Below are 20028 nucleotides of genomic sequence, written 5' to 3' on the forward strand. Positions count from 1 at the left end.
TTCATTCTCTGGTGATACAGTACAGTACAGTGCACTGTTCATTCTCTGTTGATACAGTACAGTACACTGTTCATTCTCTGGTGATACAGTACAGTACAGTACACTGTTCATTCTCTGGTGATACAGTACAGTACACTGTTCATTCTCTGGTGATACAGTACAGTACACTGTTCATTCTCTGGTGATACAGTACAGTACACTGTTCATTCTCTGGTGATACAGTACAGTACAGTGTTCATTCTCTGGTGATACAGTACAGTACACTGTTCATTCTCTGTTGATACAGTACAGTACACTGTTCATTCTCTGGTGATACAGTACAGTACACTGTTCATTCTCTGGTGATACAGTACAGTACAGTGTTCATTCTCTGGTGATACAGTACAGTACAGTACAGTGTTCATTCTCTGGTGCTACAGTACAGTACACTGTTCATTCTCTGGTGATACAGTACAGTACAGTACAGTGTTCATTCTCTGGTGATACAGTACAGTACACTGTTCATTCTCTGGTGATACAGTACAGTACAGTACACTGTTCATTCTCTGGTGATACAGTACAGTACAGTACACTGTTCATTCTCTGGTGATACAGTACAGTACACTGTTCATTCTCTGGTGATACAGTACAGTACACTGTTCATTCTCTGGTGATACAGTACAGTACACTGTTCATTCTCTGGTGATACAGTACAGTACAGTACAGTGTTCATTCTCTGGTGATACAGTACAGTACAGTACACTGTTCATTCTCTGGTGATACAGTACAGTACAGTACAGTGTTCATTCTCTGGTGATACAGTACAGTACAGTACACTGTTCATTCTCTGGTGATACAGTACAGTACAGTACAGTGTTCATTCTCTGGTGATACAGTACAGTACAGTGTTCATTCTCTGGTGATACAGTACAGTACAGTGTTCATTCTCTGGTGATACAGTACAGTACAGTGTTCATTCTCTGGTGATACAGTACAGTACAGTACACTGTTCATTCTCTGGTGATACAGTACAGTACAGTGTTCATTCTCTGGTGATACAGTACAGTACAGTGTTCATTCTCTGGTGATACAGTACAGTACAGTACACTGTTCATTCTCTGGTGATACAGTACAGTACAGTGTTCATTCTCTGGTGATACAGTACAGTACAGTGTTCATTCTCTGGTGATACAGTACAGTACAGTACAGTGTTCATTCTCTGGTGATACAGTACAGTACAGTACAGTGTTCATTCTCTGGTGATACAGTACAGTACAGTACACTGTTCATTCTCTGGTGATACAGTACAGTACAGTACACTGTTCATTCTCTGGTGATACAGTACAGTACAGTACACTGTTCATTCTCTGGTGATACAGTACAGTACAGTACAGTGTTCATTCTCTGGTGATACAGTACAGTACAGTACACTGTTCATTCTCTGGTGATACAGTACAGTACACTGTTCATTCTCTGGTGATACAGTACAGTACAGTACACTGTTCATTCTCTGGTGATACAGTACAGTACAGTACAGTGTTCATTCTCTGGTGATACAGTACAGTACAGTACACTGTTCATTCTCTGGTGATACAGTACAGTACACTGTTCATTCTCTGGTGATACAGTACAGTACAGTACAGTGTTCATTCTCTGGTGATACAGTACAGTACAGTGTTCATTCTCTGGTGATACAGTACAGTACAGTGTTCATTCTCTGGTGATACAGTACAGTACCTTGTTCATTCTCTGGTGATACAGTACAGTACAGTGTTCATTCTCTGGTGATACAGTACAGTACAGTGTTCATTCTCTGGTGATACAGTACAGTACAGTACACTGTTCATTCTCTGGTGATACAGTACAGTACAGTGTTCATTCTCTGGTGATACAGTACAGTACAGTGTTCATTCTCTGGTGATACAGTACAGTACAGTACAGTGTTCATTCTCTGGTGATACAGTACAGTACAGTACAGACTGTTCATTCTCTGGTGATACAGTACAGTACAGTACACTGTTCATTCTCTGGTGATACAGTACAGTACAGTACACTGTTCATTCTCTGGTGATACAGTACAGTACAGTACACTGTTCATTCTCTGGTGATACAGTACAGTACAGTACAGTGTTCATTCTCTGGTGATACAGTACAGTACAGTACACTGTTCATTCTCTGGTGATACAGTACAGTACACTGTTCATTCTCTGGTGATACAGTACAGTACAGTACACTGTTCATTCTCTGGTGATACAGTACAGTACAGTACAGTGTTCATTCTCTGGTGATACAGTACAGTACACTGTTCATTCTCTGGTGATACAGTACAGTACACTGTTCATTCTCTGGTGATACAGTACAGTACACTGTTCATTCTCTGGTGATACAGTACAGTACAGTACACTGTTCATTCTCTGGTGATACAGTACAGTACAGTACAGTACACTGTTCATTCTCTGGTGATACAGTACAGTACAGTGTTCATTCTCTGGTGATACAGTACAGTACACTGTTCATTCTCTGGTGATACAGTACAGTACAGTACAGTACACTGTTCATTCTCTGGTGATACAGTACAGTACAGTGTTCATTCTCTGGTGATACAGTACAGTACATTACAGTGTTCATTCTCTGGTGATACAGTACAGTACAGTACAGTGTTCATTCTCTGGTGATACAGTACAGTACAGTACACTGTTCATTCTCTGGTGATACAGTACAGTACAGTACACTGTTCATTCTCTGGTGATACAGTACAGTACACTGTTCATTCTCTGGTGATACAGTACAGTACACTGTTCATTCTCTGGTGATACAGTACAGTACAGTACACTGTTCATTCTCTGGTGATACAGTACAGTACAGTGTTCATTCTCTGGTGATACAGTACAGTACAGTGTTCATTCTCTGGTGATACAGTACAGTACAGTACACTGTTCATTCTCTGGTGATACAGTACAGTACAGTACACTGTTCATTCTCTGGTGATACAGTACAGTACAGTACAGTGTTCATTCTCTGGTGATACAGTACAGTACAGTACAGTGTTCATTCTCTGGTGATACAGTACAGTACAGTACACTGTTCATTCTCTGGTGATACAGTACAGTACAGTACACTGTTCATTCTCTGGTGATACAGTACAGTACACTGTTCATTCTCTGGTGATACAGTACAGTACAGTACAGTGTTCATTCTCTGGTGATACAGTACAGTACAGTACACTGTTCATTCTCTGGTGATACAGTACAGTACACTGTTCATTCTCTGGTGATACAGTACAGTACACTGTTCATTCTCTGGTGATACAGTACAGTACAGTACACTGTTCATTCTCTGGTGATACAGTACAGTACAGTGTTCATTCTCTGGTGATACAGTACAGTACACTGTTCATTCTCTGGTGATACAGTACAGTACAGTACACTGTTCATTCTCTGGTGATACAGTACAGTACAGTACACTGTTCATTCTCTGGTGATACAGTACAGTACAGTGTTCATTCTCTGGTGATACAGTACAGTACAGTACACTGTTCATTCTCTGGTGATACAGTACAGTACAGTGTTCATTCTCTGGTGATACAGTACAGTACACTGTTCATTCTCTGGTGATACAGTACAGTACAGTGTTCATTCTCTGTTGATACAGTACAGTACAGTGTTCATTCTCTGGTGATACAGTACAGTACAGTGTTCATTCTCTGGTGATACAGTACAGTACAGTACACTGTTCATTCTCTGGTGATACAGTACAGTACAGTACACTGTTCATTCTCTGGTGATACAGTACAGTACAGTACACTGTTCATTCTCTGGTGATACAGTACAGTACAGTACACTGTTCATTCTCTGGTGATACAGTACAGTACACTGTTCATTCTCTGGTGATACAGTACAGTACAGTACAGTGTTCATTCTCTGGTGATACAGTACAGTACACTGTTCATTCTCTGTTGATACAGTACAGTACAGTACAGTGTTCATTCTCTGGTGATACAGTACAGTACACTGTTCATTCTCTGGTGATCGACAGTACAGTACAGTACACTGTTCATTCTCTGTTGATACAGTACAGTACAGTACAGTGTTCATTCTCTGGTGATACAGTACAGTACAGTACAGTGTTCATTCTCTGGTGATACAGTACAGTACAGTACAGTGTTCATTCTCTGGTGATACAGTACAGTACAGTACACTGTTCATTCTCTGTTGATACAGTACAGTACAGTACAGTGTTCATTCTCTGGTGATACAGTACAGTACACTGTTCATTCTCTGGTGATACAGTACAGTACACTGTTCATTCTCTGGTGATACAGTACAGTACACTGTTCATTCTCTGGTGATACAGTACAGTACAGTACAGTGTTCATTCTCTGGTGATACAGTACAGTACAGTACACTGTTCATTCTCTGGTGATACAGTACAGTACATTGTTCATTCTCTGGTGATACAGTACAGTACAGTGTTCATTCTCTGGTGATACAGTACAGTACAGTACAGTACAGTGTTCATTCTCTGGTGATACAGTACAGTACAGTGTTCATTCTCTGGTGATACAGTACAGTACACTGTTCATTCTCTGGTGATACAGTACAGTACAGTGTTCATTCTCTGGTGATACAGTACAGTACACTGCTCATTCTCTGGTGATACAGTACAGTACAGTACACTGTTCATTCTCTGTTGATACAGTACAGTACACTGTTCATTCTCTGGTGATACAGTACAGTACAGTACACTGTTCATTCTCTGGTGATACAGTACAGTACACTGTTCATTCTCTGGTGATACAGTACAGTACACTGTTCATTCTCTGGTGATACAGTACAGTACACTGTTCATTCTCTGGTGATACAGTACAGTACAGTGTTCATTCTCTGGTGATACAGTACAGTACACTGTTCATTCTCTGTTGATACAGTACAGTACACTGTTCATTCTCTGGTGATACAGTACAGTACACTGTTCATTCTCTGGTGATACAGTACAGTACAGTGTTCATTCTCTGGTGATACAGTACAGTACAGTACAGTGTTCATTCTCTGGTGCTACAGTACAGTACACTGTTCATTCTCTGGTGATACAGTACAGTACAGTACAGTGTTCATTCTCTGGTGATACAGTACAGTACACTGTTCATTCTCTGGTGATACAGTACAGTACAGTACACTGTTCATTCTCTGGTGATACAGTACAGTACAGTACACTGTTCATTCTCTGGTGATACAGTACAGTACACTGTTCATTCTCTGGTGATACAGTACAGTACACTGTTCATTCTCTGGTGATACAGTACAGTACACTGTTCATTCTCTGGTGATACAGTACAGTACAGTACAGTGTTCATTCTCTGGTGATACAGTACAGTACAGTACACTGTTCATTCTCTGGTGATACAGTACAGTACAGTACACTGTTCATTCTCTGGTGATACAGTACAGTACACTGTTCATTCTCTGGTGATACAGTACAGTACACTGTTCATTCTCTGGTGATACAGTACAGTACACTGTTCATTCTCTGGTGATACAGTACAGTACAGTACACTGTTCATTCTCTGGTGATACAGTACAGTACAGTGTTCATTCTCTGGTGATACAGTACAGTACAGTACAGTGTTCATTCTCTGGTGATACAGTACAGTACAGTACACTGTTCATTCTCTGGTGATACAGTACAGTACAGTGTTCATTCTCTGGTGATACAGTACAGTACACTGTTCATTCTCTGGTGATACAGTACAGTACAGTACAGTGTTCATTCTCTGGTGATACAGTACAGTACAGTACAGTACACTGTTCATTCTCTGGTGATACAGTACAGTACAGTACAGTACACTGTTCATTCTCTGGTGATACAGTACAGTACAGTACACTGTTCATTCTCTGGTGATACAGTACAGTACAGTACACTGTTCATTCTCTGGTGATACAGTACAGTACAGTACACTGTTCATTCTCTGGTGATACAGTACAGTACAGTACAGTGTTCATTCTCTGGTGATACAGTACAGTACAGTACACTGTTCATTCTCTGGTGATACAGTACAGTACAGTACACTGTTCATTCTCTGGTGATACAGTACAATACAGTACAGTGTTCATTCTCTGGTGATACAGTACAGTACACTGTTCATTCTCTGGTGATACAGTACAGTACACTGTTCATTCTCTGGTGATACAGTACAGTACACTGTTCATTCTCTGGTGATACAGTACAGTACAGTACATTGTTCATTCTCTGGTGATACAGTACAGTGCAGTACAGTACACTGTTCATTCTCTGGTGATACAGTACAGTACAGTGTTCATTCTCTGGTGATACAGTACAGTACACTGTTCATTCTCTGGTGATACAGTACAGTACAGTACAGTACACTGTTCATTCTCTGGTGATACAGTACAGTACAGTGTTCATTCTCTGGTGATACAGTACAGTACATTACAGTGTTCATTCTCTGGTGATACAGTACAGTACAGTACAGTGTTCATTCTCTGGTGATACAGTACAGTACAGTACACTGTTCATTCTCTGGTGATACAGTACAGTACAGTACACTGTTCATTCTCTGGTGATACAGTACAGTACACTGTTCATTCTCTGGTGATACAGTACAGTACACTGTTCATTCTCTGGTGATACAGTACAGTACAGTACACTGTTCATTCTCTGGTGATACAGTACAGTACAGTGTTCATTCTCTGGTGATACAGTACAGTACAGTGTTCATTCTCTGGTGATACAGTACAGTACAGTACACTGTTCATTCTCTGGTGATACAGTACAGTACAGTACACTGTTCATTCTCTGGTGATACAGTACAGTACAGTACAGTGTTCATTCTCTGGTGATACAGTACAGTACAGTACAGTGTTCATTCTCTGGTGATACAGTACAGTACAGTACACTGTTCATTCTCTGGTGATACAGTACAGTACAGTACACTGTTCATTCTCTGGTGATACAGTACAGTACAGTACACTGTTCATTCTCTGGTGATACAGTACAGTACAGTACAGTGTTCATTCTCTGGTGATACAGTACAGTACAGTACACTGTTCATTCTCTGGTGATACAGTACAGTACACTGTTCATTCTCTGGTGATACAGTACAGTACACTGTTCATTCTCTGGTGATACAGTACAGTACAGTACACTGTTCATTCTCTGGTGATACAGTACAGTACAGTGTTCATTCTCTGGTGATACAGTACAGTACAGTGTTCATTCTCTGGTGATACAGTACAGTACAGTACACTGTTCATTCTCTGGTGAAACAGTACAGTACAGTACACTGTTCATTCTCTGGTGATACAGTACAGTACAGTGTTCATTCTCTGGTGATACAGTACAGTACAGTACACTGTTCATTCTCTGGTGATACAGTACAGTACAGTGTTCATTCTCTGGTGATACAGTACAGTACACTGTTCATTCTCTGGTGATACAGTACAGTACACTGTTCATTCTCTGTTGATACAGTACAGTACAGTGTTCATTCTCTGGTGATACAGTACAGTACAGTGTTCATTCTCTGGTGATACAGTACAGTACAGTACACTGTTCATTCTCTGGTGATACAGTACAGTACAGTACACTGTTCATTCTCTGGTGATACAGTACAGTACAGTACACTGTTCATTCTCTGGTGATACAGTACAGTACAGTACACTGTTCATTCTCTGGTGATACAGTACAGTACACTGTTCATTCTCTGGTGATACAGTACAGTACAGTACAGTGTTCATTCTCTGGTGATACAGTACAGTACACTGTTCATTCTCTGTTGATACAGTACAGTACAGTACAGTGTTCATTCTCTGGTGATACAGTACAGTACACTGTTCATTCTCTGGTGATACAGTACAGTACAGTACAGTACACTGTTCATTCTCTGTTGATACAGTACAGTACAGTACAGTGTTCATTCTCTGGTGATACAGTACAGTACAGTACAGTGTTCATTCTCTGGTGATACAGTACAGTACAGTACAGTGTTCATTCTCTGGTGATACAGTACAGTACAGTACACTGTTCATTCTCTGTTGATACAGTACAGTACAGTACAGTGTTCATTCTCTGGTGATACAGTACAGTACACTGTTCATTCTCTGGTGATACAGTACAGTACACTGTTCATTCTCTGGTGATACAGTACAGTACACTGTTCATTCTCTGGTGATACAGTACAGTACAGTACAGTGTTCATTCTCTGGTGATACAGTACAGTACAGTACACTGTTCATTCTCTGGTGATACAGTACAGTACATTGTTCATTCTCTGGTGATACAGTACAGTACAGTACAGTGTTCATTCTCTGGTGATACAGTACAGTACAGTACAGTGTTCATTCTCTGGTGATACAGTACAGTACACTGTTCATTCTCTGTTGATACAGTACAGTACAGTGTTCATTCTCTGGTGATACAGTACAGTACACTGTTCATTCTCTGGTGATACAGTACAGTACACTGTTCATTCTCTGGTGATACAGTACAGTACACTGTTCATTCTCTGGTGATACAGTACAGTACAGTGTTCATTCTCTGGTGATACAGTACAGTACAGTACAGTGTTCATTCTCTGGTGCTACAGTACAGTACACTGTTCATTCTCTGGTGATACAGTACAGTACAGTACAGTGTTCATTCTCTGGTGATACAGTACAGTACACTGTTCATTCTCTGGTGATACAGTACAGTACAGTACACTGTTCATTCTCTGGTGATACAGTACAGTACAGTACACTGTTCATTCTCTGGTGATACAGTACAGTACAGTACACTGTTCATTCTCTGGTGATACAGTACAGTACACTGTTCATTCTCTGGTGATACAGTACAGTACACTGTTCATTCTCTGGTGATACAGTACAGTACAGTACAGTGTTCATTCTCTGGTGATACAGTACAGTACAGTACACTGTTCATTCTCTGGTGATACAGTACAGTACAGTACAGTGTTCATTCTCTGGTGATACAGTACAGTACAGTACACTGTTCATTCTCTGGTGATACAGTACAGTACACTGTTCATTCTCTGGTGATACAGTACAGTACACTGTTCATTCTCTGGTGATACAGTACAGTACACTGTTCATTCTCTGGTGATACAGTACAGTACACTGTTCATTCTCTGGTGATACAGTACAGTACAGTACACTGTTCATTCTCTGGTGATACAGTACAGTACAGTGTTCATTCTCTGGTGATACAGTACAGTACAGTACAGTGTTCATTCTCTGGTGATACAGTACAGTACAGTACACTGTTCATTCTCTGGTGATACAGTACAGTACAGTGTTCATTCTCTGGTGATACAGTACAGTACACTGTTCATTCTCTGGTGATACAGTACAGTACAGTACAGTGTTCATTCTCTGGTGATACAGTACAGTACAGTACAGTACACTGTTCATTCTCTGGTGATACAGTACAGTACAGTACAGTACACTGTTCATTCTCTGGTGATACAGTACAGTACAGTACACTGTTCATTCTCTGGTGATACAGTACAGTACAGTACACTGTTCATTCTCTGGTGATACAGTACAGTACAGTACACTGTTCATTCTCTGGTGATACAGTACAGTACAGTACAGTGTTCATTCTCTGGTGATACAGTACAGTACAGTACACTGTTCATTCTCTGGTGATACAGTACAGTACACTGTTCATTCTCTGGTGATACAGTACAGTACAGTGTTCATTCTCTGGTGATACAGTACAGTACACTGTTCATTCTCTGGTGATACAGTACAGTACAGTACACTGTTCATTCTCTGTTGATACAGTACAGTACACTGTTCATTCTCTGGTGATACAGTACAGTACAGTACACTGTTCATTCTCTGGTGATACAGTACAGTACACTGTTCATTCTCTGGTGATACAGTACAGTACACTGTTCATTCTCTGGTGATACAGTACAGTACACTGTTCATTCTCTGGTGATACAGTACAGTACACTGTTCATTCTCTGGTGATACAGTACAGTACACTGTTCATTCTCTGGTGATACAGTACAGTACAGTGTTCATTCTCTGGTGATACAGTACAGTACAGTACAGTGTTCATTCTCTGGTGCTACAGTACAGTACACTGTTCATTCTCTGGTGATACAGTACAGTACAGTACAGTGTTCATTCTCTGGTGATACAGTACAGTACACTGTTCATTCTCTGGTGATACAGTACAGTACAGTACACTGTTCATTCTCTGGTGATACAGTACAGTACAGTACACTGTTCATTCTCTGGTGATACAGTACAGTACAGTACACTGTTCATTCTCTGGTGATACAGTACAGTACACTGTTCATTCTCTGGTGATACAGTACAGTACACTGTTCATTCTCTGGTGATACAGTACAGTACAGTACAGTGTTCATTCTCTGGTGATACAGTACAGTACAGTACACTGTTCATTCTCTGGTGATACAGTACAGTACAGTGTTCATTCTCTGGTGATACAGTACAGTACAGTACAGTGTTCATTCTCTGGTGATACAGTACAGTACAGTACACTGTTCATTCTCTGGTGATACAGTACAGTACAGTGTTCATTCTCTGGTGATACAGTACAGTACACTGTTCATTCTCTGGTGATACAGTACAGTACAGTACAGTGTTCATTCTCTGGTGATACAGTACAGTACAGTACAGTACACTGTTCATTCTCTGGTGATACAGTACAGTACAGTACACTGTTCATTCTCTGGTGATACAGTACAGTACAGTACACTGTTCATTCTCTGGTGATACAGTACAGTACAGTACACTGTTCATTCTCTGGTGATACAGTACAGTACAGTACACTGTTCATTCTCTGGTGATACAGTACAGTACAGTACAGTGTTCATTCTCTGGTGATACAGTACAGTACAGTACACTGTTCATTCTCTGGTGATACAGTACAGTACAGTGTTCATTCTCTGGTGATACAGTACAGTACACTGTTCATTCTCTGGTGATACAGTACAGTACAGTACACTGTTCATTCTCTGGTGATACAGTACAGTACACTGTTCATTCTCTGTTGATACAGTACAGTACAGTGTTCATTCTCTGGTGATACAGTACAGTACAGTACACTGTTCATTCTCTGGTGATACAGTACAGTACAGTACACTGTTCATTCTCTGGTGATACAGTACAGTACAGTACAGTACACTGTTCATTCTCTGTTGATACAGTACATTACAGTACACTGTTCATTCTCTGTTGATACAGTACAGTACAGTACAGTACACTGTTCATTCTCTGTTGATACAGTACAGTACACTGTTCATTCTCTGTTGATACAGTACAGTACACTGTTCATTCTCTGTTGATACAGTACAGTACACTGTTCATTCTCTGGTGATACAGTACAGTACACTGTTCATTCTCTGGTGATACAGTACAGTACAGTACACTGTGTTATTCAATTTTATACACCGGTCAGCAACGGCTGAAATAGCCAAATCCACTAATTTGAAGGGGTGTCCACATACTTTTGTCTATATAGTGTAGGTCTATTCTACAGTTTTGATCTTTTATTAATTAGTTAACTTATGTTATTGTTGTTAACAAAACACTCACGTTATTCTGCTTCCTGCAGCCCTGATTCTGGGAGTGGTGTTGGGGATCACGGGAGGAATAATTATCGGGGTCGTCATTTTCCTGGTGATACAGAGCAAGTAAGTACAGCGTTCGTCATTCTCTGGTGATACAGTACAGTACACCGTTTGTCATTCTCTGGTGATACAGTACAGTACAGTACAGTTCATAATTCTCTTTAATTAAAAAGAGAAGACATTTAAATAATAAGATTTAAATAATCATACAGAATTCTTTTTTGTTGTTGTAATTTGGCATAATTATGCTACAAATAACTAACTGCCCTTTTATATCAAATATCAGTAAGAATCACAAAAGTGCACCAAAGAAAGTGGAAGTCAAGATGGCGACGCCACTGCAACAGGAGCCAATTGAGACGGCGTAGAGAAGCAGAACACGGGACTGGAAACACCATAGAAATGAGAATGACTAGAACGCATGATCCCATTCAAGTCCACTTTCCATTTTAAGTGTATCCAATGCCAGTCATTGTATTTCTAGGGGAAACACCAGGCAGGGCCCTCACCTGAATGGCCCCTCTCAGGTTGATTTAATAGAGGAATGTAGATCTACAACTAACAGCCCTAATGTCATATTTCCATCATGTGTTGTTATCCGATTATTCACAAATCCTTGTTTGTGGGTTGGAGTAGTGGACAATGAGAGTCATATCTGCCTTCTCCTTCACTAATGCAGGCTATTTCCCTCATGGTGGTTTAAAATGACTCCCAATTATCTTACACGTATCAGACTTTCTGCACTCTCGTCTTTTACAATATGACTTCTGTGTTTATTTCAGGTATATTTGGTAACTACTCACATCGCCTCCACGGGGGCCACTATTGTTAATGAATTAGATTACAGCATCGTGTTTACATTATGACTTTTGTGTTTATTTCAGGTATATTTGGTAACTACTCACATCACCTCCACGGGGGCCACTATTGTTAATGAATTAGATTACAGCATGGTGTGCTTTTATTGAACTCCTCAGTGGGCAACAGGGTTCTTCTGATATTCCGATAGTTCTTCGTGTGGAATGTGTGTTTTATTTCACGTGCTACATTCTGTTTGTGTTTTGGTCCGTATATCAACATTCACATTGGTTTTGTTCCAACTACTGTATGTAACATTATTGTAAAGGCCATGATGTGAGAAAGAACCAAAACACTGTTTAAAAATATATATATTATGGGATTGAGATATCATCCTTCAACATGTTTTACCCACAGAAATAGAATGAATAGAACGGTCGTCCCCATTTCAAGTAAATTGTGCCATTATGGGACTGAGATGATATCATCCCCCTGGACTGGCAGCCATTTTGAGTGTACCGATAGGAGCAAAGCAGAAAGTAAAAGCAGGAAGTAAATAAAAGCAGGAAGTAAATAAAAGCAGCGAGTCAATCTGTGCTATGATGTTGTTGTGAATATACATTTTTCCATATACATTTTGAAGGATACATATTCAAATGTGTTACAAAAAAATAAATAAACACAAATAAACACAAAAATGAAAGATGTGCATAACTTAAAGGGGAATGGAGCTGTGTTGGAATACCACATACTCATACTAGCCGCACTAACCATACTATTTCTGACGTAAATGTAGTATGCTTATTGGTCAAAGTATGGATAGATAAAGTTAGTATGCCAAAAGTTCCCAGATGTTGTACTACATTCACCAAAATACGAAGTATACAAACAGTGGGCACGATTTCCGTGCTTTTAGGGTCCATAATGCAACTCCTCCGGAAATGGGCGTTGCTTCACAATGTTTTCATATTTGAAGAAAATGGCGGAAAATATGCAGCTGACGTCCGACGAGAGCGGATACAAATTCATTGCTTTAACTAATTATGACAAATGTTAAGAAAATGTTGAGTAACGTAATGAAGTAATTACTTTTCTAATAAGTTGCATGTTATGTTGGCTGACAATTTGTTAGTTACGCAATTCTTACGAACCACATAGCATATCATTACAGCAGTATGGACCGGTATGTTAGCTACGCTGTCCTTATGAACCACATAGCATATCATTACAGCAGTATGTACCGGTATGTTAGCTACGCTGTCCTTATGAACCACATAGCATATCATTACAGCAGTATGGACCGGTATGTTAGCTAGCTACACTGTCCTTATGAACCACATAGCATATCATTACAGCAGTATGGACCGGTATGTTAGCTAGCTACGCTGTCCTTATGAACCACATAGCATATCATTACAGCAGTATGGACCGGTATGTTAGCTAGCTACACTGTCCTTATGAACCACATAGCATATCATTACAGCAGTATGGACCGGTATGTTAGCTACACTGTCCTTATGAACCACATAGCATATCATTACAGCAGTATGTACCGGTATGTTAGCTACACTGTCCTTATGAACCACATAGCATATCATTACAGCAGTATGTACCGGTATGTTAGCTACACTGTCCTTATGAACCACATAGCATATCATTACAGCAGTATGGACCGGTATGTTAGCTACACTGTCCTTATGAACCACATAGCATATCATTACAGCAGTATGGACCGGTATGTTAGCTACACTGTCCTTATGAACCACATAGCATATCATTACAGCAGTATGGACCGGTATGTTAGCTACGCTGTCCTTATGAACCACATAGCATATCATTACAGCAGTATGGACCGGTATGTTAACTACACTGTCCTTATGAACCACATAGCATATCATTACAGCAGTATGTACCGGTATGTTAGCTAGCTACACTGTCCTTATGAACCACATAGCATATCATTACAGCAGTATGTACCGGTATGTTAGCTACACTGTCCTTATGAACCACATAGCATATCATTACAGCAGTATGGACCGGTATGTTAGCTACACTGTCCTTATGAACCACATAGCATATCATTACAGCAGTATGGACCGGTATGTTAGCTACACTGTCCTTATGAACCACATAGCATATCATTACAGCAGTATGGACCGGTATGTTAGCTACGCTGTCCTTATGAACCACATAGCATATCATTACAGCAGTATGTACCGGTATGTTAGCTAGCTACACTGTCCTTATGAACCACATAGCATATCATTACAGCAGTATGGACCGGTATGTTAGCTAGCTACACTGTCCTTATGAACCACATAGCATATCATTACAGCAGTATGTACCGGTATGTTAGCTACACTGTCCTTATGAACCACATAGCATATCATTACAGCAGTATGGACCGGTATGTTAGCTACACTGTCCTTATGAACCACATAGCATATCATTACAGCAGTATGTACCGGTATGTTAGCTACACTGTCCTTATGAACCACATAGCATATCATTACAGCAGTATGTACCGGTATGTTAGCTAGCTACACTGTCCTTATGAACCACATAGCATATCATTACAGCAGTATGGACCGGTATGTTAGCTACACTGTCCTTATGAACCACATAGCATATCATTACAGCAGTATGTACCGGTATGTTAGCTACACTGTCCTTATGAACCACATAACATATCATTACAGCAGTATGGACCGGTATGTTAGCTACGCTGTCCTTATGAACCACATAGCATATCATTACAGCAGTATGGACCGGTATGTTAGCTACGCTGTCCTTATGAACCACATAGCATATCATTACAGCAGTATGGACCGGTATGTTAACTACACTGTCCTTATGAACCACATAGCATATCATTACAGCAGTATGGACCGGTATGTTAGCTACGCTGTCCTTATGAACCACATAGCATATCATTACAGCAGTATGGACCGGTATGTTAGCTACACTGTCCTTATGAACCACATAGCATATCATTACAGCAGTACGTACCGGTATGTTAGCTAGCTACGCTGTCCTTATGAACCACATAACATATCATTACAGCAGTATGGACCGGTATGTTAGCTAGCTACACTGTCCTTATGAACCACATAGCATATCATTACAGCAGTATGGACCGGTATGTTAGCTAGCTACACTGTCCTTATGAACCACATAGCATATCATTACAGCAGTATGGACCGGTATGTTAGCTAGCTACACTGTCCTTATGAACCACATAGCATATCATTACAGCAGTATGTACCGGTATGTTAGCTACGCTGTCCTTATGAACCACATAGCATATCATTACAGCAGTATGGACCGGTATGTTAGCTACACTGTCCTTATGAACCACATAGCATATCATTACAGCAGTATGGACCGGTATGTTAGCTACACTGTCCTTATGAACCACATAGTGTAACAGATGTATAGTGTACTCTCCATGCGTTGTGTTTTATAATAATAAATAACTTCGGCCAGTGGTCCCAGTTGAGCATCATTTATTTCTGTTGTTAAATGGGAAACAGCACGTTAGTTGTGCAGGGCTTAACAGTGTTGATGGCTGTCGATGACAAAATCCCTTGCATCACATTTTCATACTGGGCGAACAAAATACAAAAATACAATACAAAATATAACATGTATAAATACCTGTTGTTAAATGGGAAACAGCACGTTAGTTGTGCAGGGCTTAACAGTGTTGATGGCTGTCGATGACAAAATCTGTAGCATGAAGACAACTGTGTTAGCCGTGGCTTATGTGACCATGACATCGGTGTATGCTAGCTAACACAATTATTTACAGCAATCATAATCCAAAGCACATCCCAGAAAGCCCCTCAATCCCTAACAGGTACCATATACCCACACATGTATAAAATCAGTAACGTACAGCAAACTTGTACACATTGTAAAATAGAAAATAGAAAACAGTATTCAGAACGTGACCTACCCCTTGCATCACATTTTCATACTGGGAAGACCTGACGTTCGCGATCTCCCCCTATCTGCAAGTGGGGCCAATCACAACACCCCTTATTGTCATCAGAATTGAACTAACCAATAAGAATGCTTGAACATCAAATACACATTTCTTTAGAGGCAAGTGGAAACATAACCAACCCTGTTACATTCTCCCCTGCTGAATTACACTTGCATACTACAAAGAAACTAAATGAGGTATGCAATACCTTGCAATACATATGTCACCAAATATTCCAGTGCAAAGACTATTCTCTAAAGAGAATTAGGGGAATTCAAAGACCCCGTAGGAAAACATGCCTGTTACATGTTCAGTACACTCAGTGACAATAAGAACCTCAGACAGAAAAACCTTGGCCTACATGACCCCTGACCCATTACCTCTATAGGGTCTCTTGAACGTTAAAAGTAAAAAAAAAAAAATTGTGGCTACAGACTTGGATTCTAATCCTACACCCACACAGGTACTCTAATGAATTCTGTATGAAAAACCCTCTGTGTCTGCATAGTCTCAATGAGTCTCACTGGGCGTTTCCTAACTCGACCAGCCCCTGACCTGACAGTCCTAACAGAGTTATCATTACGTTTAACCTGTCCAACTACAACCACCATTGGTGGGTCACTGTCCACAGTCGATGGGTAGTCAAGGTCAAGGGTTCTGTGACTGTTGCTGGAACTTGTGCCACCAGTGGCATCTTCAGAATGTCTTTCTTCCTCAGAGGGTTCGGACATTTCTTCACCAAAGGTTAGCTCTGACATGCTTGTGCCACCAGTGGCACCCTCAGAATGTGGTGAGTTCTGAGGGTCCCTCGCCAGTGGCCCATCTTCCAGCACATCTGGGGTCTCTTTTTCAGAGGGCTCCGACTGTGTTTCCTCCGAGGTCTGTTCTGATACCCACACACTAGTCCTCTCACCAACGTCCATTTCTGGTATATCATTCATGGATGAGTCCATCCCCTCACTCGGATCCTCACGGTCACCCGTATTAGATGTCTCTAAGGCCGTGTCAGGGAGAGGCAAGAAGTTTACAGGCATTATCAGATTACGGTGTACCGTTTTCTCCTGGCCAGTCGACGTGTTCTGTATCTTGAAGATGTGGATGTCACTATTCTTCTCCGTAACAATATAGAGGTTGTTCTCCCAGCGATCCGCCAGCTTCCTCTTTCCACGTTCACCCTTATTCACCAGCAGCACCCGATCACCGACCTCCACTGGAGCTCCTCTGATCTTCCTGTTGTAGAGGCCCGCATGCCTCTTCAGCTGTTTGGTTGCCGACAACTGTACAGTCTCCATGGCCTCCCTCAGGTCTCTCGTCAGGGACTTGACGTACTCATCATAGTCTACAACATTTGAGTCTTGTAGCACCGTACCAAACATCATGTCGACAGGCAGACGTGGGGTTCTCCCAAACATCAACTGGAAAGGGGCGTGGCCCGTGGTTTCATGGACTGTACAGTTGTAGGCGAAGGTCAACGACTTCAGCTTCTGGGGCCACCTGTGCTTCGCTCTCGTAGGTAAAGCCCTGATCATGTTTCCCAGCGTTCTATTGAACCTTTCGACTCCCCCGTTCCCCATCGGATGGTAGGGAGTTGTGTGCGACTTCTGGACTCCTGCAGCACTCAACAACTCAGCAATCAATTTACTTTCAAAGTTGGCCCCTTGGTCGGAATGGATACGACGAGGAAAACCATACACACAGAAGATGTTGTTCCACAGCTGAAGGGCCACTGCTTTAGCTGATTGGTTCGGACACAAGAAGGCATGGGCCATCTTAGTAAAATGATCAGTGACAACCAGAACATCCAAGGACTTGTTGTTGGAGTCTTCAGCAGACCAGAAGTCCACACACACCAACTCGAGGGGCTCAGTTGTGATGATGTTCTCCAGTGGAGCTCTGGCCTCTGGCTCGGGGGCCTTACTGAACACACACCTCTTGCAGGTCTTGACATACTCTCTCACATCCGACTCCAGACCATGCCAGAAGAACCTCTGTCTCGTCAAGTACAACGTCCGCTGTTGCCCCTGATGACCAGCTTCATCGTGGACACCCTTCAAAACTGTCGCCCTCATTGAGGTGGGTACTACATACTGGTACGTCTTCCTCTTTGACAGCAAACTTTTGGTAACGCGATATAGTACACCCATTTTCAGAGTGAGCTTCTCCCAGGTCTTCAGAATCCGCAGAGCCTCGATTGGTTCATGGCCACGTTCCCTCCTAGAAGGTCTACGGCCCCTGTCCACATAGAAGACAACTCTGGCGAGTGCATCATCCTGGCGCTGCTTTGATATCAGGTCGTCACGGGACAGCACTCTCACATCTGACATCTCAGATGGCACCAATGACTGAGTGAGCTGAGGCAGTAGCAGCGCACAGTTCTGTAGACCAGCCTCCTCTTGCGACCTCAGGATTGCTGACACCGCTTCCTTTGACAGAGAACCAGGAGAAGGGTAGGAGGTAGTTTGGCAGTCCATGACAATTTCACAGGCCTCTGCCTCAATTGACGGTGAGCAGCTTTCGAGGTCGAATGGGTGGTTCGACCAGCGGAACACATCTTGCACCTTCTCAGCATGTACTCCCGCAGCTTCTTCCAGCAAGGCCTTGTATGGAACCCTTGTGATGCGGTGGAGAGCGCTCGGCTGCACAAATGGCTGTCTACTGAGTGCATCAGCAATGACATTTTTGGGACCGGGGATGTACTTTATGTCAAACTCGAATGGGGCGAGTTTAGCAACCCATCTCTGTTCACAGGCGTCCAATTTGGGCTTGGACAGGATGTATGTTAATGGGTTGTTGTCTGTCCATACAGTAAAAGGCTTGCCCCTTAGCCAATGACTAAACTTCTCACAGACTGCCCAGCGTAAAGCAAAAAAACTCTAACCTATGGGCAGGATACTTTGACTGTGCATAAGTAAGAGATTTGCTAGCGAATGCTACGGGCCTGGCTGCAGACTCATCCTCTGGCACCTGGGAGAGGACAGCGCCTTATCCAGTACTAGAAGCGTCTACAGACAGCAAGAAAGGTCTACTAAAATCAGGGTGGGCTAGCATGACCTGATCGAGGAGAGCTTGTTTCAACTGACTAAAGGCCTGTTTGCACTCACCAGTCCAGTCTGCTGCTGTGAGTTTCCTATTTATTCTTCTTTTCCTCTTTCCTTTCCCATGGCGTGGTGCCTTCGTCCCAGTTGTCAGCCCATGCAGCGGCTTAGCGATGGTGGAGCACCCCTCAATGAACTGCTGGTAATAGACTATCATTCCGAGAAAGGACCGAATCTTCCCCAGGGAGGGCACGTCCGTGTTATCCTCCATGAGATCCTTCTCTGTCATCCCTGCAATAGCCTTCACTTTTTCCGGGTCTGTGGCCACACCTCCTTCACTGATGACATGCCCCAAGAACCGCACTGACCTCTTCATGAAATGGCATTTCTTTGGAGCCAATTTCAGATTATGGGCCTTCAGACGCTCAAAAACTGACTCCAAGCGTTGCAATCCAAGTTCTTCAGTCGGGGCAAAAACCAGCACATCGTCCAGGTAGCATAGAAGGCTAGAAAAATTTTGATCCCCAAAAATGCTCAACATCATCCTCATGAATGTAGCTGGGCTATTGCACAGTCCTTGTGGAAGACGGTTATATTCATATAAC

General features: G+C 41.8%; 1 protein-coding gene across 1 annotated transcript in view; it reads left to right on the plus strand.

Annotated features, from left to right (window-relative positions):
- Positions 1-13524, plus strand: part of si:dkeyp-73b11.8 (BPTI/Kunitz domain-containing protein) — a 30891-nt gene extending 17367 nt beyond the window's left edge. Inside the window, exons 5-6 of the mRNA XM_055910115.1 lie at positions 11587-11665; positions 11889-13524. Of these exons, the coding sequence (XP_055766090.1) occupies positions 11587-11665; positions 11889-11970 (161 nt within the window). The 3' untranslated portion in view covers positions 11971-13524. The remainder of the gene's footprint in view (positions 1-11586; positions 11666-11888) is intronic.
- Positions 13525-20028: the final 6504 nt, after the last annotated feature.

The sequence above is a fragment of the Salvelinus fontinalis genome, unplaced genomic scaffold, assembly GCF_029448725.1.
Source record: "Salvelinus fontinalis isolate EN_2023a unplaced genomic scaffold, ASM2944872v1 scaffold_0001, whole genome shotgun sequence".
Classification (NCBI taxonomy): Eukaryota; Metazoa; Chordata; class Actinopteri; order Salmoniformes; family Salmonidae; genus Salvelinus; species Salvelinus fontinalis.